This window comes from Pipistrellus hanaki (genome assembly GCF_964339955.1).
Source record: "Pipistrellus hanaki genome assembly, chromosome: 1".
Taxonomy (NCBI): Eukaryota; Metazoa; Chordata; class Mammalia; order Chiroptera; family Vespertilionidae; genus Pipistrellus; species Pipistrellus hanaki.
Window position 1 is genome coordinate 1427850 of NC_140503.1, and position 22170 is coordinate 1450019.

Sequence of the window (22170 nt, forward strand, 5' to 3'; positions counted from 1 at the left end):
AGGTCCCTCAGGCTGTCCCGCCGGCCCCCCTGGCCGCACCCCATCCATGCGGCTTTCCCAGCGTGACTGTGTGCCCCCAGGCAGCGCCCTGCCTCCAGAGGCCCAGCGAGAAGCCTGGCCTGAGGTCACCCCACAAACGTCCGACTCTGTCCATCCCTCACCCCGCAGACCTTCCTGGGGACCCGGGATGGTCCCTCCCACCCACACTCTCCCCGGAGGGGTTTCATCCCCCGCTTGGAGAGGGCAGGGGGAGGCAGAGGCCAAGAGACTGGGCAGGGGTGGCAGCCAGTGGCCTGGGGGCCCGGAGGGCGCCCTCTCGTGGAAGACGTGGGGCCTGCGGCCGATGGGAGGACTAGCATCCTGGCCAGGAGGCTGCAGAGGTGGCCCAGGTGCCCTGGCTCACTCACTGGACCCTCTGAGCCCCACATCCCACTGGGGGCCACGCCCCGTCCTGTCCGCACCCCTGTGAGCCTGCCCCATGCCGGGCACCCTGTGGACAGGGCCAGCCCCCACCCCCACCCCCTGGGCCTCCGCCCAGGACCCCCTTCCTGCCCCAGACAGGAGGTGGGGCGGCCCAGCCTGTCGCCGGCCGGCCACTCGGCAGCCGCTCAGGTCCCTTGGCCAGATGTTCCCAACAAAAGCGCTGCCTGCTCGCCCGGGAGCGGCGACGCCGGCCCTGTCACCGCAGCTGCCGCCTCGCCCGCGCGGGCTCCTGGCCTCGACCGGCCCCTGGTCTCCGCAGCAGCTGCGGGGCGGGGCCCAGGGCCGCTCCCGGCCAGATGGCCGCCTGGCCCGCGGCACCCACCGGGGCGGCACTGCCCGCACCACTGCTGCCTCCTGTCATCGGCGCCAGAGACCTTGCCGGGCAGGCCGGCATCGAGAGCCGTGGGACCCGCAGCCCGGCTGCCATCTGGGGGCTGCCGGGACAGCGTCTCGAGGCCAGAGGGCTTAGCTCAGACCTGGTGACTGCAGAGGCCAGGCCCTCTCCCTGCGTCCCTCCTCTAGCCCATCCCCCCCGGGCTGGTCTCCAGCTCCTGCTGGCGGTGTCCTGGCCTGCACACCCCTCCGGGCCCCTCGGCTCTGCCAGGGGCCCTGGGAGCACTCTGTCCAGCCAGGTGAGGCGCTCTGCCCGCCCCGGGCCTCGCCCCACCTAGTGCCCCGAGTGGCTGGCCCCCCTCCTGCCTCCCAGGGCTCGGGACCAAGCCAGGGGAGCACGGTGGCAGGTGGGCACCACAGAGCATCGGAGATGAGATGGAGGCGCCAGGACGCACTCATTCTCCAGGGGTGACTGCGGCCCCACTGGGTGCCAGGAGCCGTCCCCGCATGGACACCCCGCACACCGGGCTCTGGAGGTGGGAAGCTGGGCGTGGGCAGGGGGCTGAGCTGGGGTGCCCACTGCTGCAGGCAGGATGGATGGGGGGCCCCGGGGAGGGCTCTGGGGAGGAGCCCGAGTGGCCAGGGAAGGCCCGGTCCCGCGGCTGTGCCCAGGACCTGGAGGTCAGGGAAGCTAAAGGTCACGTGGAGGTTGGGAGGCCAGACCCGGGGGCGGCCCCTCTGGGTCGCTCGGACGGACTTGAACTCCGCTCCCCTGCAGGCGCTGGGACGGGGGGCGGCGGGGCAGTGGGCTGGCCCCCTTCGGGGAGGCTCCCCGATGTGGATGGGGCCACGGGGGGGCCAAGCCGACGCTGCGGGTTTAGGGGGGAGAATGAAGGATGTCCAGGCGGGTGTGAGCTTCTGGCGAACAAGGGCTCATGCTTTTCATGTAAAAAGTGCTTTTCCTTCCCAGACTGTGATCCTCGCGGTGGTCCCGGGGCCTCTGACCGGCCCCCCGACCAAGGCCCGGCTCCAGGCGGCTCTCCCGGCTCCCGGATGCCCCTGCTCTGCCCAGCAAGCCTGGCAGCAAGGGTCCCCCTGCTCCACCCCCGCCCCACTCCAGGCCTCTTTCCTACCCCACTCCTGCCCACCTCCCTGCCCCCCCTGTATCTGGGCCCCCCTGTACCTGGGCCCCCCTGTACCTGGCCCCCCCCTGTATCTGGGAGGTGCAGGTGGGGGTTCAGCAGGAGCCTTCGGTCCGAAACCTGGTGCAGCCATTTGCTGCCTGCCAAGTGGCCATGGGCTCTCCACCTACTGCCCCCGAGGGGTGTAACACCCTGAGCATCTCCCCCGAGGAGGTGGTGGGGCTGAGCTGTGGGCAGCCCCTGAGCTCACGCCCGGGTGGTGATGGGGGAACACTCCCCAGCCCCGGAGTGAGGTCACCTCCAAACCGTGTTTGTTTCTCTGGGCGCAGGACTGGGTGCCCCCTCACACCTCCAGCTCTTGTACCTGGAGCTCGGGGTCCTCAGACACCTCCCCACCTGCGCTGGGTCCAGGGCCATCGGCTCCCCGCCCCCCTCTGCTGGGATGCGCCCTGCCCCAGGCCTGGGCACACAGCTCCCCTGGCCACGAGCTGGGTCCCTGCGAGAGCAGCAGGCCCGGGTTCTGACTCCCAGGTCCAATCCCGCTTGGGCTTTGCAGAGGGTTCCGTTTCATTTCATTTACACAGGGACTCTCAACTGCAGGGGTGTCAGCTTTTCCAAATGTACTACCCCCTCCGCGCCCCGGCCTCCATCCCACAGCCGGCTCCCCGGAGGCGGCAGGAGGCCGGAGTCCACGGGAGGGCGGGTCCTCCGAGGGGTCTCTGAGCAGACGGGCGCGGTGGGGACCCATCGGGCGGGAGGGGGGCGCCGAGAGGGAGCCGGCAAGTATCGCGAGAGACCCCTCCCCGCCGCACCCCGCACCGCCTCCCACCCAGCGCCCAGCGGGCGGCACGCGGGCCGGCCGGGCGGGCGGGGCGCAGGGCAGGGGCGGCGAGGTGACCTCAGCGGCTCCGCTCCGGGAAGCCGCGCGGCCCGCCCCCTCCAGCCCCGCCCGAGTTTCGCTCTCTCCGGGGCGGGCGGGGCCGGCCGGCCAAGTTGGAGGGCGCCCCGCCCGCCCCGCGCCCTCCCCGCCGGGCCCTGCCCCAGCCCCGCGCTCCGGGCCGCCGGGGAGGGCGCGCGGCGCGGGCGGGCGCGCGGCGCGGGCGGGCGCGCGGCGCGGGCGGGCGCGGGGCGCGGGCGGGCGCGGGGCGCGGGCGGGCGCGGGGCGGGGAGGGCGCTCCAAACGGCGAGGGGAGCGCGGGGGGCGGGCGCCGGCTCCGTCCGCCCCGCCCGCCCCCCCGCTCCCCAGGCCGCGCCGCCTTAAATGGGGCCCGCGGCGGCGGCGGCGGCGGCGGCGGCGGCGGCGGCGGCGGCGGCGGCGGCGGCGGCGGCGGCGGCGGCGGCGGCGGCGGCGGCGGCGGCGGCGGCGGCATCTGGCGGCAGCTGGAGGCGCGGACCGGGCGGCGACGGCGCGCGGACTCCGCGTCGGGGGAGCGGCGGCAGCTGCCCGGAGGGAAGTTAGGGGCGCCCCGGCGGGGACGCGTGCGGGTCCGCGGCTGTGCCCCTCCGCCCGCGCCGGACCCGCCCCCCGCGGGCAGCGGCTCCTGGTGACTTTCGGTGGAGTTTTTCCTGCCGGGCGGCTCCGGGGGCGGGGCGCGCCCCTCTGCCCGCGGCCGGCCGGGGAGGGAGGTGGGCGCGCGGGGCCGGGGCCGGGGCCGCCTGGCGCTCACGGCGGCCGGCCGTCCGTCCAGGGGATGCGGGCGGCCGCATGGAGTTCCCGGGCCACGGCGGGCGGCTGCTGGGCCGCCTGAGGCAGCAGCGCGCGCTGGGCTTCCTGTGCGACTGCACCGTGCAGGTGGGCGCCGCGCGCTTCCCCGCGCACCGCGCCGTGCTGGCCGCCTGCAGCGCCCACTTCCGCCTCTGCCTCCGCGACCGGCCGGCCGGCGGCCGCCACGTGCGGCTCGGCGGCGGCGTCACGGCGCCCGCCTTCGCGCGGCTGCTGGACTTCATGTACGAGGGTCGCCTGGACCTGCGCGGGCTGCCCGTCGAGGACGTGCTGGCCGCCGCCCGCTACCTGCACATGGACGACGTGGTCAGCGCCTGCCGGGGCCGCCTCCGGGGCCAGGCCCGCGCGCCCCCGCCCCCGCCGCCCCCGGGGACCCCCGCGCCCGCCGCGGAGCCCGCGCGCCCGCCGCCCTGGCCCCTGCCCGCCGGGACCCCCGAGCTTCGCGCCGCCGCCCCCAAGCCCCGGCTCCCCGGGACCGCGCTCAGGGCCGCCCTCCCCCCGGGGGCGCGCGGGCCCCCTCCCTGGCAGGCCCCGGGGGAGCCGGACCGCGCCCTGGACCTGTCGCTGAAGCCCGGCCGGAGGCGGGAGTCCGGCCGCCCTGCGGTCCTCCAGGCCTCGCCCTGCGGCCCGAGGCAGCGGGGAGCCGGGCCCCTGGTGGGGGGCCAGCAGGACTCCCCGGCGTCGTCGGGGCCGGACGGCGTGGGACCCCTGAGCGCCCCCGGCCCCCCGCAGTCCCCCCGCGTCCCTGCAGCCCGGCGCCTGGCGGGGGGCCTGGAGCCGCTGCCCGCGGGGCTGGGCGGCCCGGGGCCGGAGCGGGAGGCCGCGGGGGACGCGCCCGGCGGCCGCCCCGGCACCTGCCCGCTGTGCGGCCAGCCCCTCCCCGGCGCCCACGCGCTGCAGCGGCACCTGAGCGCCCACTTCCGCGAGCGGGACGCCCGGCCCGCGCCCGGCGCGGCGCCCACCTGCGCGCTCTGCGGGAAGGCCTTCTCCTGCGCCTACACGCTCCGGCGCCACGAGCGCACGCACTCGGGCGAGAAGCCGTTCGCGTGCGGCCAGTGCGGCAAGCGCTTCCAGTACGCGCACAACCTGCGCCGCCACGCCGTGGTGCACACGCGCGAGAAGCCGCACGCCTGCCGCACGTGCGCGCGCCGCTTCACGCAGTCCGGGGACCTGTACCGCCACGTGCGCAAGTTCCACGGCGGCCTGCCGTGATGCTCCGGCCGCTGTGACCGCCGCCATGACCTGGCCGCCGCGCTCACCTGACCGCTGCGGGCCTGCCGTGACCGGGCCGCCGTGACTGCTCCAGCCGCCCCGGGCCTGCCGTGACCGGGCCGCCGTGACTGCTCCAGCCGCCGCGGGCCTGCTGTGACCGCCGCTGTGACCGCCGCCCTGACCTGGCCACCGCGGACCTGCCGTGACCGCCGCCGTGACTGCTCCAGCCGCCGCGGGCCTGCTGTGACCGCCGCTGTGAACCGCCGCCGCGGGCCTGGGCAGCGCTGGGTGCTGTGTAAGGGCCCCGAGGCTGCCCCCTGCGCCCACCTGGTACCCTGTCTGCGACACTGGCTCCTCTCCTTCCAGGTCTGGGGGTGTCACAAGCCCCCCACCCCGAACTGGCCCGGGCACCTCACGTGGGGCAGTCCATGTGCCCTGCCTTGGGGTCCCCCCTGGCCTCCTTAGGGGGCCCTTGTGCATCGGACCCCACTTGGCGAAGGATGCCCATTACAGAAGCTGCCAGCGAGGCCCCTGCGGGCCGTGCCTCTTCCCACTGGAGCACAGGGTCCAGGGCCTGGCCTCCCGGCGGCCGCCGCTGGGCCACCTGCTCACCCCCAGAGGCTGGTCACTTCCAGAGCACAGAGAGTGGCGGGTCCCAGCCCCCACCCCCGTAGACGATGCTGTGTCTGCGGCTGCCTGAGGCCGCCCTCCCTCCCTGCCCGCCTGCTGGCGGAGCACCTGCTGCTGCTGGGACCCTGGCCGTGGCGGCTGCAGCCCCAGGCTCCGGTCAAGCGGGCGGTGGAGCCGCCTGGACTCCGGTTCCCGGGCCGCGGGCCATGCTGCTGGGGTGGACGTGGGGGGCACAGCCCACAGCCAGCAGCTCTAAGTTATTCTCCCTCCTATTTATTCGTCTTCCCGGTCTCGACAGAGCCCGTCCCCCTGCCGGCCCGGCGCCCGTGTGGCACCCCGTGTGGTCCCCCTATGGCTCCCCGTGTGCTGGCCTCCGCTGACGCCTAGCGGCGGGGACCAGGGACGGGGTGACCGCCCTGCCCAGCCCCTCCCCTGCAGAAAGGCCAGTGTGTGCCCACGGGTGTGACGTGCTCCGTGACCCGGTCCCCCTGTGTGTGTGGGGACGGTGCACACGTATGGGGTGTACATGTGTGTGTACGTGTGTGTGGTCATGTTAGCCCGCCAGCAGCGAGGCGGCTGGGGAGGGGCGGGGCCTGGTTCCCGGGTTCCCGTGGGAGAAAGCTGCTTTCTGGGCGAGAAGGGCCCTGAGGGTCAGCCCTGGCCCCCGGTCCCCTGCTGCCCTCACTGTGACGATGAGCTGTGTTTGTATCTATGTGTAAGACGCTGGCGTGTGGGAGTGCGGTGGAGGCGTGTGCAGGCGTGTCTGGGGTGGCACCTGCTGTGGGGTTACCCCGGAGGGGCCGGGCACCCGCTGGCGGGAGGTTTGGCTGCACACACGCCTGTCTGCGCGTCCATCCTATCTCCGCGTCCGTCCTTGTCTGTGGCGACCGTGTCAATAAAGCCCACCGTGGAGACCTCCGATGACCCCGGGAGGGGTGTGTGCGTTTGCAGTGTGTGGGGGCGGGTACCCGGGGGCGTGGGCTCGGCTGGGCTGCAGACTGCTGGCCCCTCGCCCAGGCTGTCCGGCCCGCCCTGAGCCTGGGCTGGGTGCCCTGGGAGGCAGTTGTGTTGGGGGCAGGTGGCCGCTGGATCCTGCCTGGAGGCCTGGGTGGCTCCCTGCCCTGGGGGCTGGGCCTTGCTGAGGGGCCTGGTCCCTGGACCTGAGCTCCCCTCCAGAAGCATCACACTCCTGCCCTCTGCCCCCCCCCCCCGCCTCCTTCTCCCTCCCCCTCCTGCACCTCACTTGTCTCCCGGCTGCCTTGGTTGGGGGGTCCTCAGAGGCTTGGGTTTGGGCCCCTTTTCCTATGGGCCGGCCGGACCTGCAGGGGCCGGAGAGGGGCAGGGGGGCAGACCCCTCACGTGTGTCCCAGCCCAGGCCTGGTGCCAAGGGCAGGGGTCCCCCGAGGTCGCCAGGCCTAGCTGCGTGGGTGCTGGAGGCCCCTGATTCGTGGACCAGCCTCCGAGGCCTCCTGGTCCTGACCCTAAAGGCGGACCTTCCCCTGGGGGTGGTGCCGGCCCCTCCCTCCCGCACCCCCTGCTCCTTGGAGCCACTGTCCTGCAGGGAGGCCCTGCCCGGTCCCAGTTGGTCCGAACTGGGAGGAGGCTGTTGTCATACCAACCTGGAGGGGAGGAGGGCGGGAAGGGGCCCCTGGAGGGGAGGGGCTGACTCGGAGAGGGGCTTCCGGGCCCCCATCCCAGCTGCCCAGCTCTGCCCAGCTGTGCCCACTCAGCTCAGGGCTGGAGCCCCACTCTGGGGCAGGGGAGCCTCTGAGCACCTTCCATGGAGGACCCCTTGGTTGCCTGGTAAACTGAGGCTGCCTGGCTGAGTGGGCACAGGCCCTGGCACTCACACCTGGCCCTCCCGGGGCTGGGGCCCTGCGGGGCAGTCAGAAAGAGCCCACAGAGAAAGCTCAGTCGGCAGAAGGGGCCCCAAAGCCACCCCACCCAGGGGGGGCACAGAGGTGGCAGCCACTGCGAAGGGAACAGGCCGGGCAGAGCGAGCAGTGGCTGCAGGAGCCGGGCAGCTGGCTGGAGGGCAGGGCAGCTGTGGGGGCGGGGGCTGGCTGTGGACAGAAGGCAGTGCAGAGGCCAGCCAGGCTGAGCGGGGGCACACCCGCCCCCCCACACCGCGTGGACCCCAGAGAGGGTGGGGGCAGGGGGGAGGGGGGCAGGGCTGGGAGGGAGCCCCGACTCACCTCCCGGATTGGACTCACAGGATTTTCTTTTCTGCAACGTGAGCAGAAGCTGGTTGAAGAGAACCCGCTCCCAGGCCTCCGGCAGGCACCCCGGCTCGTGGTTCAGGCTCGGCCCAGCTCCCCCTCATGTGTGCATGCAGGCGTGTGTGTGTCTGTGTCTGTGTGTGTGCGCGCGCATACAGTTGTGTGTGTGCATGCGTGTAGGTGTGAGTGCATGCAGGCATGTGTGTATGTGCAGGTGTGTGTGGGGGGGTCCACGCACCCAGCAAGCCATTCTGCACCCACCCAGTGGCCTCCAACTCCGCTCCACTCGGACACGCGCCCAGGGACGGCGCCTGAGCCCACAGGCCGGGGCTCAGCCGGACAGGACCACCCTCCGACCCCACGCCAGCCGCACAGCCAGGGGGCGGCTGAGGGGGGCGGCTCTGTGACCCCTTCCTGGGTTTGACTAATTGGCCGGAGCGGCTCACAGGACGCGGAGAGAGTTACCTCTCAGACCACAGGTTAGTATGAAAGGATGTGGCCTAGCTGGTTTGCTCAGTGGTTAGAGCATCGGCCTGGGACCACAGGCCAACGCTCTATCCACTGAGCCACACTGGGCAGAGCCCATCCGTGCGAATTCTCTGTCTTTCCCCGGCACTGCGTTTTCTCCGTATTCTTCCCCGTGGAAAGGCGCACAGGGAACGCTCTCTGCCCTGCGCCCGCCCAGGGCGCCCCTGCCTTCGGTCGCCCGGCTGTGCATTGTGTGGCCATTTCCCAGGGTCTCCTGCTGTGACTACAAGCAAACGCCTCCCCCACTGCCACCCCTGGAAGGTGGCAGGCCGCCCCAGCCCGTGTGGCTCAGCGGATGGAGCGTCCGCCTGTGGACTGCAGGGTCTGGGTTCGATTCCAGTCAAGGGCATGTACCTTGGCGGTAGCCTGGGTCCCCTGCCCTGGTCGGAGCCGGGGTGGGAGGGTGGGGGGAGACATGTGCAGGAGACAACTAACCAACATGTCTCACTCACATCCATGTTTCACTCTGCTCCTCCCTCCTATTCTCTCTCTAAAAATAATAATAACAATGGTCGGAGAAAGATCCTCGGGTGAGGACTGGCAACGAGAGGAGGGGGCATTCGTGGGCACGTTCCGCACGCCGCTTTCTTTCCGGTAAAAGGCGGTTAGAGACCTTCCCGCCCGCACACAGACACTCCCTTCCCGGACCGGAGGCAGCTGCGCCTCGGCCCGCCCAGCTCGCCATCTCCTGGGGGACGGTCGCCTGGTGGCTCCAGCTTCTGCTGCCGTCAGCAGCCGACAGCCGATGACCTTGATCCCGCGCCCTTCGGCACGGGGGGAGCTGTGTACGGCGTCTTCGTGCCAACGCTGCCCCGGCAGCTGCCCGCCGCTCCCCGTACCTCCCTGCACCCGTGCCCACTGTGCCCACCGCGGTGTGCCCCGAGCAGAGGGCGGGAAGGACACCGGCAGGTACAGCTCTGCCAGGGTCATCTTCGTTCTAAGCCCTTGACTGGTGCTCCCAAGTGCACCGACTTGCAAGTATTCCTCCAGGGGAAAATACTTTTCAAGTATCTTTAAAAAAAAAATACATACATATATATATATTTTTTATTGATATCAGAGAGGAAGGGAGGGGGAGAGAGATAGAAACATTAATGACGAGAGCAAATCATGGATCGGCTGCCTCCTGCACGCCCCCTATGGGGATGGAGCCCACAATCTGGGCCTGTGCCCTTGGCCGGAATCAAACCTGGGACCCTTCAGTCCGCAGGCGGCGGGTGCTCTGCCCACTGAGCCACACCAGCCAGGCCTGCAGTGTCATTTTAATGTGCGCTTCCCTTCCTGCGAGGGAAGGCGGGTGGCTTTTCCTGTGCCCATGGGTCCCTGGGGTTTTGTCTGGGTTTGACTCTTGCTCGTGTCTTTTGCCAACTCTTTCCTGCTGGGCATTTCCATCCCGTGGTAAAGGCCGCCTTCCTTTCTCGCGTTCTCCAGCAGTTCTGCTTCTCGCCATTCGCTGACCCTGGCTGTGGTCCCGCGAGGGATCTAACGTGTTCCTCCTTCGGACGAGCAGCACCTTCTCCCCGTGGCTGCCGGAGAGCGGCCCTCGGTCACAGCCCCTGTGTGTGGTCAGACTTCTCCTTCAGGCTCAGTCCCCTCCTCCCTCGGGGCCAGGCCACACGGGCACCGCCTGGGCCTCAGCACACGTCTGGTCCCCGCAGGGCTGGCCTCGAACCCTCCTCTTTTCCCGCCTCCTTGGCTGTTTGTGCTTCTCGCATTTTCCAGGTGAACTCGGGAGCCGGCTCCTCCAGCTCCAGGGGGGAGGCTGTGCCCAGGCTGGCTCCGTGGCTGAGCCTCTAGGAACCAGGAGGTCACAGGTTCGATTCCCAGCGGGGGCACAGGCCCAGTTCCGGCTGGACCCCCAGTGTGGGGGCGCAGGAGGCAGCAGACCCATGATTCTCTGGCATCACAGATGTTTCTCTCTCTTCTCTTCCTCTCCGCTGTCCATCTCTGCCACAGCTTCCCCCCCAAGCTGCTCCCGAAGCCGGCCGCCCGCAGGCTGCCGGATCCCAAGGGCTCTCCCGTCATCACCTCCATCCCTGCCCCCCACTTCTCAGCAGCGCTTTGCTGGGGGGACTACTGCTTCCAGCCAGCCCTCCCCTCCCGGCTTCTCTCCACCTGCACCCCACCTGCAGGCGCTGTCCTGGGCCGCGGGCTCCCCTTTCATGCCCCCCCCCCCACCACACACACACACACACACACACACACACGCCTGGGGCTCTGGAGTTTGCAGCCCCGGGGCCGGGGTGGGGATGGGGGTGGGGCGGCTGCTATGGAAAGTGCCCGCAAATCAGCGGCAGGTGAGGCTCAGCGCGCAGGTGAGCCTCGACCTATGAACCCGGTGGCGCGGAGGGCTCCATCTCCAGTGGGACGGGCAGGAGGCAGCCGATCCATGATTCTCTCTCGTCATTGATGTTTCTATTTCTCCCTCTCCCTTCCTCTCTCAAATCAATGAAAACATTTTATTATTTATTTAAGAAAGAATGAATTAAAAAAAAAAGGCAAGTGCCGCAGGTCCGGCTGTGGACAGAGGGCGCCCTCTGGCGGCGGGGAGGCCTGCCCTGCTCAGCCCGCAGCTCTCCCGGAAGTCGCCTGCCAGCGGCGCATGCGCACTGCTCCCTCCGGCGCGCTCCTCGGTCACGTGGGGCAGAGGCGCGCGGGCCGCCTTGGGAAGTGCCCCCGGGGAACGCGAGCCGGGGCCTCGGGTTCCGCTTGGGTGCGGGGCGGGCGGTCCCCTGCGGAGGCCTCCGCGGCGCTGCTGTGCGGCCGCTGTCGGTCCGGGGCCGCCCGCCCCGGGGGAGCCGCTGGAGGAGCCCGGGTCGCTCCCGGCCCGCGGCGCTGCCTCCCCGCCGGGCCACCTGCTGGCCTCCCCCGGGCGGTGGCGCGGAGGGCGGACCTGTCCGTGTGCGTGTCCAGCGGCGCCCGGCGCTGTCACTTCCTGTTGGAGGCGTGGACAGGGGCGCTCCGAGGAGTTATTTGTTCTTATTGATTTCAGAGGAAGGGGGTAGAGAGAGAGAACATCCGTCCTGAGAGAGGATCTTGTGGGGAGAGTTGGATGGAGCCGCAGCCGGCCTGTGCCGGGACCTCCTGGGCCAGAGGCCCCGCTCCGCCCGGAGCCTGGCCGGAGGGGCCGGGGGCGGCGGGGGCGGCGGGGGCGGGGTGACCAGGGCACGGCGGCGGCACCGAGGCGGAGGGACCCGAGTCCGGACGGTGCGCTAAGGCCTGTCCTTATGCCCCAGGCTCCTGCTGCCCGCCAGCCCGGCCTCAGGGGGCGCTGCCCGGATCCCACCGCCGCCAGTGTCCGCACGTCTGCTGACCGCTCAGGCCCAGCGGGGAGACTTGGTTTGGTCCCACCGGGCTCCACTGGGCCTGGGCGGGAAGGCGGTGCAGCGGGGGCACGGAGGGTGCTGGAGGCAGCGGGCGCAGGGGAGTCTGACTCCTCAGGCCCAGCACGGCGCCCCTGGAGGGAACCCCTGCCCTGGGCCTGCACTTCCCAGCCAGCCTGACTCAGTGGATAGAGGGTCAGCCCTCGACTGAAGGGTCCCGGTTCGGTTCTGGTCCAGGGCCCGGACCTCAGTTTTGACATGGGGCGGAGGCAGCTGGTTGATGATGTTCCTCTTCACCCCCTCTCCCCTCTTCTCTCAAAAAATCAGTAAAAACATTGTTTTTTAAAAAACAAAAAGCAGCATGTCCCGGTGCCTGCTTCCCACAGGAAGCCACTTTCTGGAGGCGACTCCAGGACGGACCCCTTCCCCCCGCCCCCATCGGCTCTGCCTCCTGCTCTCCACCACCCCTTCTTCAGGGCAAGCGCAGCTGCATGGACCTGCTAGATAGAGCAGCTAACGGCTTCCTTAGCTCTAGTGCGGGTGGGCGGGTGGATGGTGATAGATTAAATAGAGAAGATAGCTGGATACCGGGATGGCAGGGCACACACAGGCTTTATTGGAGGGAAGGGTACCCCTGCCGGCTGCTTCCACAGAGCGGGGTGGAAGAGAGCGAGCGCCAGGGTACAAGCACCTTTAAGGGAGGGAGGAGAAGGGACGGGGCTTAGGGCACTCAGCACATGCTGATTGGTGATTAGGGACCTAGGGACTTAGGAATGGTGGGAGGGGGGGCTTAGGGTGTTTGGCAGGTGCTGATGGGTGGTTCAGAGCTCAGGAATGTCTGGCCGCAGGTGGGGTTTACGTCTGTCCATCAACTGGAGGAAGGGAGGATCTATCAGATGGATGGGAAGACGGATGGACGGATGGATGGATGGATGGATGGATGGATGGGTGGGTGGCTAGTGCAGTGTTTTTCAACCTTTTTTGGGCAAAGGCACACTTGTTTCATGAAAAAAATCACGAGGCACACCACCATTAGAAAATGTTAAAAAAATTTAACTCTGTGCCTATATTGACTATATATAAAGTAATTCTCTTGAATAGGAATCAAATAAACACAAAGAAAGTATTTTATAATTACTTTATTATGAAATATTAAGTAAACAAAATAGTGAAAAATTATAAAATTCTTGTCTTGTCTGCACCTACGGCACACCAGGCAACATCTCGCGGCACACTAGTGTGCCGTGGAACAGCGGTTGAAAAACGCTGGGCTAGTGTATCTGGGAGAACTTTGGCCTGGAGCAGCAGCCGTTCTGGCAGATGCAGTGGGGGAGGGGTCCCCGGAGCCAGTTGATGGGTTTGTTTTCTCCCCAGAAAGGAGCCTGGAGGCGCATGTCTGTGAGAGCGGCCGGGTGTGGGGTTTGGGGGTGTGGGGCCACCGTCCTTTTCTCCTGGCCACGGAGGTTGCCACCCCTGCTCCGGGCTGGGGGAAGGGTAGTGACAGGTATCTATTTCTTTAAAATATTTTAAAATATATTTTTATTGCTTTCAGAGAGGAAGAAAGAGGGAGAGAGAGAGGAACATCAATCATGAGACAGAGTCATGGATCGCTGCCTCCTGCGCGCCCCTCCCTGGGGATGGAGCCCACAGCCGGGCCTGTGCCCTGAATGAGAATCCAACCGTGACCTCATAAGTGGAGGCTCAGCAGGAGCCAGCAGGCGGGCCGTCTCTTTCCGCGCGGAGAGAAAATTCCCAGACGCTCCCAGTCGGCTATGGCCACAGCTCACTGGCCAGAGCCACCCCCTGTGCCCCGGCAGCAGCACACTGAGTCCCGGGTGTTGGGGGGGGGGCGGGAGTGGGGGAGGGAGGGAGCCTAAGGACGCGGCCGCCCAGCGTCTCGGCTCTCCCGCCTGCCTCTCCATGGCGCCCACCGGGGAGTCCTGCTTCCCCCTCAGCAGTCAGAAGGGCGACGCTGGCCCGCACCCCTCGCCCAGCGCAGCCGTGTGCCTGCCGCCCGCTGGGTGTGGGACCTGCCCCCCTTCAGGGCAGCACCCTCCCGGAGAGGCAGCCCCTGCTGCTGCAGAGACAGCTCCCGGCTGGCGGGGGGCTGGCACTGTTCCCGGAAGCGCAGCCTGATGCCTGAGCCATTCCCGGCTCCGTGGGGGACCAGTGCTGCTTAAAGGGGCTGAGGGGGGTCTGTGCTGGATTGCCCCCCTCGGCCCCCACGCTGCTGCGCGAGTCCTAGGCAGAGACCTGATGGGGCGGAGGAGGGGTTAGGTGGCCTCGGTCCGGTTCGCCCGGTGACAGGAGAGGGAGCCGGACACACCCCTGGGAGGGATTTGAGACTCGGACAGAGACGCAGGTGCCATGGTGCAGCCCAGGACCCGGCACCACCCGCAGCCTGAGCCGGAGGAGCAGGAAGGGCCCCGCCCAGTGGGAGCAACGCCCCGGGCACCTGGGCTTCTGACTTCAGAGCGGGAGAGCGGGAGGCAGCTGACGGTGTTCCTCATCGTGTTCCTAACTCTCCCTCTCCCTTCCTCTCCGTGAAAAATCAATAAAATAAAAATTAAAAAAGAACGGAGAGAGCCGAAACCGGTTTGGCTCAGTGGGTAGGGCGTCGGCTTGCAGACTGGGCGGTTCCAGGTTTGATTCCATCGGGGGCATGTGACTTGGTTGCGGGCACATCCCGGGTTGGCGGGGGGTGGGGGGGGTGGGCGGGGGAGGTGTGGGAAGCGGCTGGTTGATGTTTCTCATCAATGTTTCTGGTTCTCTGTCCCTCTCCCTTCCTCTCTGTAAAAAATAAAAATATATATTTTTAATAATACTAATAAAGAACGGGAGAGAGCTGGCCGTGGGCCCGTAGTTGAGCCTGGACCTATGGACCGGGAGGTCAGGGGTTGGGGCACATGCCCATGTCACCAGCTGGATCCCCAGTGAGGGGCGTGCAGGAGGCAGCCGATCCATGATTCTCTCTCATTGTTCTTTCTATCTCTCTTCCTCTGAAATCAATAAAAATATTTTTTTAGCCGAAACCGGTTTGGCTCAGTGGATAGAGCGTCAGCCTGTGGACTGAAGGGTCCTGGATTCGATTCCGGTCAAGGGCATGTACCTTGGTTGTGGGCACATCCCTGGTAGGGGGTGTGCAAGAGGCAGCTGATGGATGATTCTCTCTCATCGATGTTTCTAACTCTCTATCCCTCTCCCTTCCTCTCTGTAAAAATTTAATAATAATAATATATATATATTTTAAAAGAATGGGTGAGAGGAAGATGCCCACTGTGGTCCTTGCTGCAGACCCCTCCCCAGATGAGCCCAGCAGCCAGGGACCAGCTCGCTGGGCAGCAGCATCTGGTGAGTGGGAGGCCGGCGGGGGACAGTGACCGGAGGCCTTGGTGTGGGACCTGCTAGTGAGGCGCCCTCATCTGAAGAGACACGGAACCCTGGCCCAGACCCTCCCTGCCCTGGCAGGAGGCATCAGACCTGCCTAGCAACCAGGGCACAGTCCCCCCCTCCCCTGCCACCTGCCCCCCTGCCCTCGTTGGGACGGGGTGTGTGTGGGGGAGACAGGCAGGGAGAGGCCTGGCCTTGTGGGGCGCAGTGTTGGCGGCCAGAGGACACGGTTTGCCTTCTGCGTCACCCCAGCAGGGAGGTGCCCCAGATCCTGTGGGACAAGGGGTCTGACGTGCCCAGGGCCCTGCACCGGCCTCAGCCGCCTCGGAGCTGTGCCACCTCGGAGCTGTGCCCACTCCCCGGTGTTTCTGAAAGGGGGGCTCTTAGGGTAGCAGCCAGGACAGGGTGCCAGGAACCTTGGTGGTCAGAGCCCAGGGTGGCAGAGAACAGAGGTCACCCTGCGGGGGCGTTTTTGCAGAGTGGGGGGCGGGCAGTGTTAGGGAGCGGGCTGGGTGGTCCAGGAGGCTGTGAGGGGTGTGGAGGAGGGCCAGGGGCGGGGGAGCGGGGGTGAGGATGGGCCTGGGACGGGGTGGGGGCAGCGGCTGGGGCTGAGGGCTGCACTGCTGCATCTCTGTCCTAGTCTCCGTCCCCAGCCGGCCAGGGTGCCGGGCCCAGGGCTGGGCACAAAGTGGCCTGAACGTGGCTCAGCAGAGACGCCCGGCCGGGCTCCATGGGCTGAGCGTCACCCTGGGCGCCGGAAGGTCAGCGGTTTGACTCCCGGTCAGGGCGCACGCCAGGTTATGGGTTTGGGTTTGGCCGCGGTTGGGGTGTGTATGGGAGGCAACTGATTGATGTCTATCTCTTCCTCCCCCCCCCCTCTCTAAAATCAATTAAAAAATAGAAAATGGAAACAATTCCATGAACTCTTTGAGCTTCTAGCCCCTTCCGATGCCTGCACATCCGGGCCCTGTGTCGGCCGGAGCTGGGACTACAGGGTGGGGGGCCTGCAGAGGGCACAGGGGCTCACCCCCAGAGGGAGGGGCCTCCAGGGGACAGGGCAGGTGGAGGCTGGGGGTGGAGGCTGGGTGGGGAGGCTGGGGGGGGAGGCTGGGGGGTGGAGGATGGGGGCAGAGGATGGGGGGAGAATAGGGGGTGGAGGATGGGGTGGAGGCAGGCAGGGCGGGGAGCAGGTGCACGGGGCATGCGTGGTGGGGCTGCAGCAGAAGCCGCGTGGGGACCCGGAGGAGGAAGCAGCCGCCCGGGCCCAGCTGGCCCATGTCCCGCCAGCCTGCAGACAGCGGCCACTGGGGTGCAGGTGCCGCCGGGAGGCTGCGGCCCGGGGCCCCTGGGCAGAGGCGGACCGGCAGCCTGAGGTGCTGGGTGTGGGGCGCAGCCAGGCGGCTGAGGGATGGGGCGGGGGCACAGGCCGCTGTGGGTCTGAGGCTCGCTCCCAGCGTCCGGCGCCGGGGAGGCGGGTGGACAGCCGCCGGGCTCTGCGGAGGAAGCCCAGGGGTTAGCGCTCCCAGCGGGTCCCCGTCCCCCCAGGCCCCTGCACCGCCTGGGCGGGTCTGTACCGGAGCCCCTGTCCCGGGCCTGCGCCCCGGAGCCCGCCGGCGGGAGGCGCCCTGTGTCCCCCCATCCATGCCCCCTCTCCCTCTCAGAGTCACTGGAGAGACCTGGGGTGGGAGTGAGGGGAGAGGCGCCTCCTCCATCCTCCCCGCCAGCTCCCTGTGGATCTGGGGGCGCCTTCCTGCTGGGGGGCGGGGGCGGGGGAGGCTGCTGGGATTTCCACGGGGAGCTGGGCTGGGAGAGAGCTGATCTCTCTCTCTCTCTCTCTCTCTCTCTCTCTCTCTCAAATATTTTTATGTCAGAAAGGAAGGGAGAGGGCGAGAAACGTCAGTGATGAGAGAGAACCATGGATCACCGCCTCCTGCACGCCCCTCACCGGGGATGGGGCCTGTGCCCTGACTGGACCGGAACCGGGACCTTCTGGTTCATGGGTGACGCTCAGCCACGGAGCCGCGGGCCGGGCCGGGCCGGACCCCTTTACATGCTGAGTCTTCCTGCTGTGGGGGGCGGGGGCCTGCACCCCCCTCCCTCCTCCAGCACCCCGCCGGCCTCACTCCGAACAGCCCATCCTTGTCGGGGGACTGTAGGTGGAAACCGCTTCCTAATTGCCTCTCTTCCTTCTAACCACCGGCCAACATTTTATTTTTATTACTGTTATGTTTTTGTTCATCCTCACTTGAGGGTAATTTTCCCATTGATTTTAAGAGTGCGTGTCTGTGTGTGTGGGGGAGACATCTGTAATACTTTCAACAATATATTTAAAAATTAAAGGAGAGAGAGAGCCCTCGCTGGTCTGGCTCTGTGCACAGTGTCAGCCTGCGGACTGAGGGGTACCAGGTTTGATTCTGGGCAAGGGCACATGCCTGGGTTTCGGACTCAGTCCCCAGGAGGCAGCCAATCAATGATTCCCTATCATCATTGATGTTTCTATCTCTCTCTTCATCTCCCATTCTCTCTGAAATCAATAAAAGTATATTTAAAAGAGAGAGAGAATGTGTGTGAAAGGGAGGGGAGGATAAGTTACCCCAGTGGTCAGCAAACTCATTAGTCCACAGAGCCAAGTACCAACAGGACAACAATGGAAACTTCTTCGGAGAGCCACATTTTTTAAACTTAAACTTCTAACGACGCTTCTTCAACACAGACTCGCCCAGGCCGTGGTATTTTTCGTGGAAGAGCCACGCTCAAGGGGCCGAAGAGCCGCATGTGGCTCGTGAGCCGTGGTTCGCTGACCACTGAGTAGCGTGTCTGGCCTGGACACAGCCCCTCTGGCAGCACCAGCGGGCCCCGGCCGAGGGCCCCCCTCCTGCCGCGCCATCCCCGCACAGGGCGCTGATTCTAGAGCTTCTGCTCGGCCGTGACCTGCGGGCTCCACGCCGGAGGACTAGATGAAATAAATTAAGAAAAACCGCAGGACACTCCCTCCGGTGCGGACAGCCGGCCCACGGCCCCGTGTGCTGGGCGCGTGGTTCCTCCATCGCCTCCGGAGAGACGTCCACGGAGGATCGGCGCTGCGGCTCCCGCCGACCACGGAGGCGCATCCACCTGTGGCCCACGCGGGTCCGCCAGCACTGGGCACCGTGAGGCCTGTGCAACTTGCCGCCCAGATGCAGGCGCCGCCTGGACGGGCAGAGCAGACCCAGCGGGTGTGGACGGAGAGCAACCCGGGCCTGGCCGGCGCGCCCCGGGGACTCACAGTGGTCTCTGCAGCCCTGGCCGGCGTGACTCAGGGGATAGAGCGTCAGCCTGCGGACTGAAGGGTCCCGGGTTCAATTTTTGGTCAGGGCACATGTCCTTGATCCCCAGAAGGGGGTGAGCAGAGGAGATAGCTGGTCAATGATTTTCATCTTTGATGTTTCTATCTCTCTCCCTCTCCCTCCCTCTCTGAAGTCAATAAAAATATATTTTTTAAGAAGATGGTTCCATGCCGGGACTGGTTTGGCTCAGTGGATAGAGCATCGGCCTGTGGACTGAAAGGTCCCGGGTTCGATTCTGGTCAAGGGCATGTACCTTGGTTGCGGGCGCATCCCCAGTAGGGGGTGTGCAAGAGGCAGCTGATCGATGATTCTCTCTCATCGATGTTTCTAACTCTCTCTCCCTCTCTCTTCCTCTCTGTGAAAAATCAATAAAATATATATTTATAAGAAGATGGTTCCAATATAACAATATCTATAAATGCAGCTGTAACACATTTAGAACATTTGCTGACTTATTAAAATTTTCTAACTAGGCTGAAACTGGTTTGGCTCAGTGGATAGAGTGTTGGCCTGCCGACTGAAGGGTCTCAGGTTCGATTCTGGTCAAGGGCATGTTTGAATGGATGGATGTTTCTCATCGATGTTTCTAGCTCTCTATCCCTCTCCTTTATTCTCTGTAAAAACCAATAAAATGTATTTAAAAAATAATAAAATTTTCTAACTAGACAAAAACTATGTCACAGAGGACATTAAAGCAGTGTTAACAATCTATATATCTAAATGTATAAAAGCCTAAGCAACTATTGCAATTGGTCGCTATACTACCCACTGACCACCAGGGGGCAGACGTTCAATGCAGGAGCTGCCCCCTGGTGGTCAGTGTGCTCCCACAGCCAACCTCCCCACAGACCCTCCTCTCAGCGGGCTGGTTCTGATCCGCCCTGAGACTGGGCGGGAGACCCGGATAGGCCTGGGTCTCCGTCTGGCTGAGGGACGCCACCCGTGCACGAGTTCGGTGCTCCCAGCCTCTCGTGTAAAATAAGCCTGAGACGTGAAACAGACCGTTCGTCTGCGGACGGAAATAAGAGGCGCTTTGCTGGGTAACGGTGAGCTCAGTGGCTCACAGGCGTTGGTGGGGCTTTTGCAGACCCGCCCAGCCTGGCAGACAGAGCGCCGCCTGCGGACTGAAGGGTCCCGGGTTCCAGTCAGGGCACACACCTGGGCTCCTCCCCAGTGCGGGGGGAGCAGGAGCAGCTGGTCCATGGCTCTCTTTCATCATTGATGTTTCTCTCTCTCTCCCTCTCCTTTCCTCTCTGAAATCTGGGAAGAAAATTAAAAAAAAGTGGGGCCTACACTCAGCTCTGAGCCTGGCCATGCTCCCTCTGGCAGCTGAAAGAGCGGGCTATTAGAAGTATGTGTGTGTGTGTGGGGGGGGGGGGAGGCCTGGGGGGGTGCCAAGGCCTGGGGGGTGCTGAGGCCTGGGGGGGCGCTGAGGTATGAAGGGGGAGAATGGAGGCGGGGGGAGGGGGCATTGAGCTAGGAGCAGAGGGGCAGGAGCATGGCTATTTGGTCTTTATTTTTACTTTTTCTTTTCCTTCATCCTCACCAGAGGATATTTTCCCATTGATTCCTATTTTTTAATGTATTTTTGTTGATTTTTTAGAAAGGAAGAGGGAGAGATAGAAACATCAATGATGAGAGTCACTGAAATCCTGCCTCCTGCACGCCCCCTACTGGAGATCATGCCCACAACCTGGGCATGTGCCCTGCATGGCCCGAATTAAACCATGGCCTCCTGGTTCATAGGTCAATGCTCAAGCACTGAGCCACACCTGCAGAGCTCCACTGATTTTTAGAGAAAGTGGGGAGGGAGGGGGGAAGAGGGGAGAAACATTGATGAGGGAGACATCAACTGGTTGCCTCCTGCACACATCCCAACTGGGCCGGAAATGGGGCCTGCAACTGAGGTATCCTTTGACCGAGACCTTCAGTCCCCAGGCTGACGCTCTGTCCGCTGAGCCACACGGGCTCTTTGTTTTCAATCACAGTTCACATTCGATCTTATGTTGTGTCAGCACCGTTCGTTCCCGTCTGGACTTCAGACTCGCTCCCGTGGCTATGAGACCATCCGTGTTCCTCACTGGGTGGTGTGCAATCTGTGGGCCAGTTTGGGGGGCGGGGGCTGTGGCCTCACTCCTCCTCCGTCTCCCCTGCAGGTTCCCGGCTGGATCTGCCTCCTCCTTACTACCCCCCTCCCTGTGGCTCCAAGTACCCCCGCACCTGCCCCCGGGCTCCATGCTGAACCCCCAAACAGGCCCGGCCTCAGCCCTCTCCATCCCTCTGGGCCCAGCCCTGAGCCTGGTCCCTGCACACCTGCTCTCCGGGTTCCCACGACAGCAGGGGGTGCAGGTGGCCACTGGGCACCGCCCTGCCCCCCCCCCCCCCCCCCCCCCCCCCCCCCGCCTTCCCCGGGAGGAAGGTTGGGTCCTGGCAGCTGGAAGTTGCAAAGAAAGAAAACAGCTTCTTTGCAGGGCCATTTGCCACGTGGACAGGCGCTGAGAGTCCCGGGTGGGGCTGTCCCGGGCCTGCGGGAGAGATCAGGCCATCCCCGAGCTGGGCCAGAGCTGGGGACACCCCCACCCCCACCCCCACCCCCACCCCCACTTCTGACGCACCGGGAAGCCAGTGGGAGTGGCGGGTGGGGCTACCCTGAGGTCTGGGGGCAGACTAGGAATACCCAGCCTGGCCCCTCCCTCTCCTGGCCTCTGGCCAGACACCTGACCGCTCCCCTGCCCCCCCTCCCAGTGCTCCCCCCAGCCTCCCCGCCCGGAGCGCCCCCGCGCCCCGCTCCCTGCAGGCCTCCACGTCACACTCCTTCCCGGGTCCTTGGAATGGGGTCCAAACTCCTGGGTCACCTGGTGCAGGCCCCCCCTGCCCTCCCTCCACCCCCGCGCCCCCCACCCAGCAGTCTGGGTCCCCCCCACCCCCCTCCGCCCCCCGCAGGTCTTCCTCGTGAGCCCGCAGGCCCCCGCCCAGGACCCACTCCCCCCACAGGTGGGGCTCACACTCAGGTCTCCCCAGGGCCTGGCCCAGGGCGACGCCCGTGGCTGCTGCCCCAAGGCCGGGGGAGGCGGCCGGGAGGGGGCGCGGTGGCCGGGAGGGGGCGCGGCGGCCGGGAGGGGGCGCGGTGGCTGAGGAGGCGGCCGGGAGGGGGCGCGGTGGCCGGGAGGGGGCGCGGCGGCCGGGAGGGGGCGCGGTGGTCGGAGGAGGCACAGTGGTCCGGAGGGGGCGCGGCGGCGGGGGGAGGCGGCCGGGAGGGGGCGCGGTGGTCGGGAGGGGGCGCGGCGGCCGGGAGGGGGCGCGGTGGCCGGGAGGGGGCGCGGTGGCCGGGAGGGGGCGCGGTGGCCGGGAGGGGGCGCGGTGGTCGGAGGAGGCACAGTGGTCCGGAGGGGGCGCGGCGGCCGGGGGAGGCGGCCAGGAGGGGGCGCGGTGGCTGAGGAGGGGCGCAGTGGCGGGCGCCGGGCGGCCGGAACGCTCCGCGCTTCCCCTGCCCAGTCTCCCCGGCGCCTCGGCCGCCCCCGGACCGCCCTTCGCCTTCGGGCTCACCCCCGCAGCGACCCCGGGCGGCGCCTCTCCGCGTCCACACCCGTGGGAACCCCTCGGGCTCCCCGGCACCGGGCTCCCCGGCACCGGACACCCCGTGTAGCGCCCATCGCGGGGCAGAGCCGGAGGACGCACCGGGCCCGGGGAGCCGGAGGAGCCGGGGCGCGGGCGGGGGCGCAGGAGGAGGGTCCGGGCGGGCGGACCGCGCCTGCCCTCCACCCGCACCCGGCGGCCCAAAGGTGAGGGCAGGGCCGGCTCCCGGGCGCGGTTAGCGCTAATCCGCGGGCCCGGGGCCAGGAGCGGGCAGCTGGACGCCTG

At 66.8% G+C, this 22170-nt stretch overlaps 1 protein-coding gene and 1 long non-coding RNA gene across 2 annotated transcripts in view; one reads left to right on the forward strand and one right to left on the reverse strand.

Moving 5' to 3' along the window:
• Window positions 1-18157, reverse strand: part of LOC311628908 — a 40353-nt gene extending 22196 nt beyond the window's left edge. The window contains exon 1 of the long non-coding RNA XR_014796107.1: window positions 17970-18157. This is a non-coding gene — a long non-coding RNA (uncharacterized lncRNA). The remainder of the gene's footprint in view (window positions 1-17969) is intronic.
• On the forward strand, window positions 3280-4923 carry ZBTB42 (zinc finger and BTB domain containing 42). Its single transcript, XM_084861614.1, has one exon. The coding sequence runs from the start codon at window positions 3664-3666 to the stop codon at window positions 4891-4893; it is 1230 nt and encodes a 409-aa protein (XP_084717740.1). The 5' UTR covers window positions 3280-3663; the 3' UTR covers window positions 4894-4923.
• Window positions 18158-22170: the final 4013 nt, after the last annotated feature.

Bases quoted from the DNA above. Each gene is read 5' to 3' on its own strand.
- ZBTB42 (XM_084861614.1), top strand. From the start codon at position 3,664: ATGGAGTTCCCGGGCCACGGCGGGCGGCTGCTGGGCCGCCTGAGGCAG.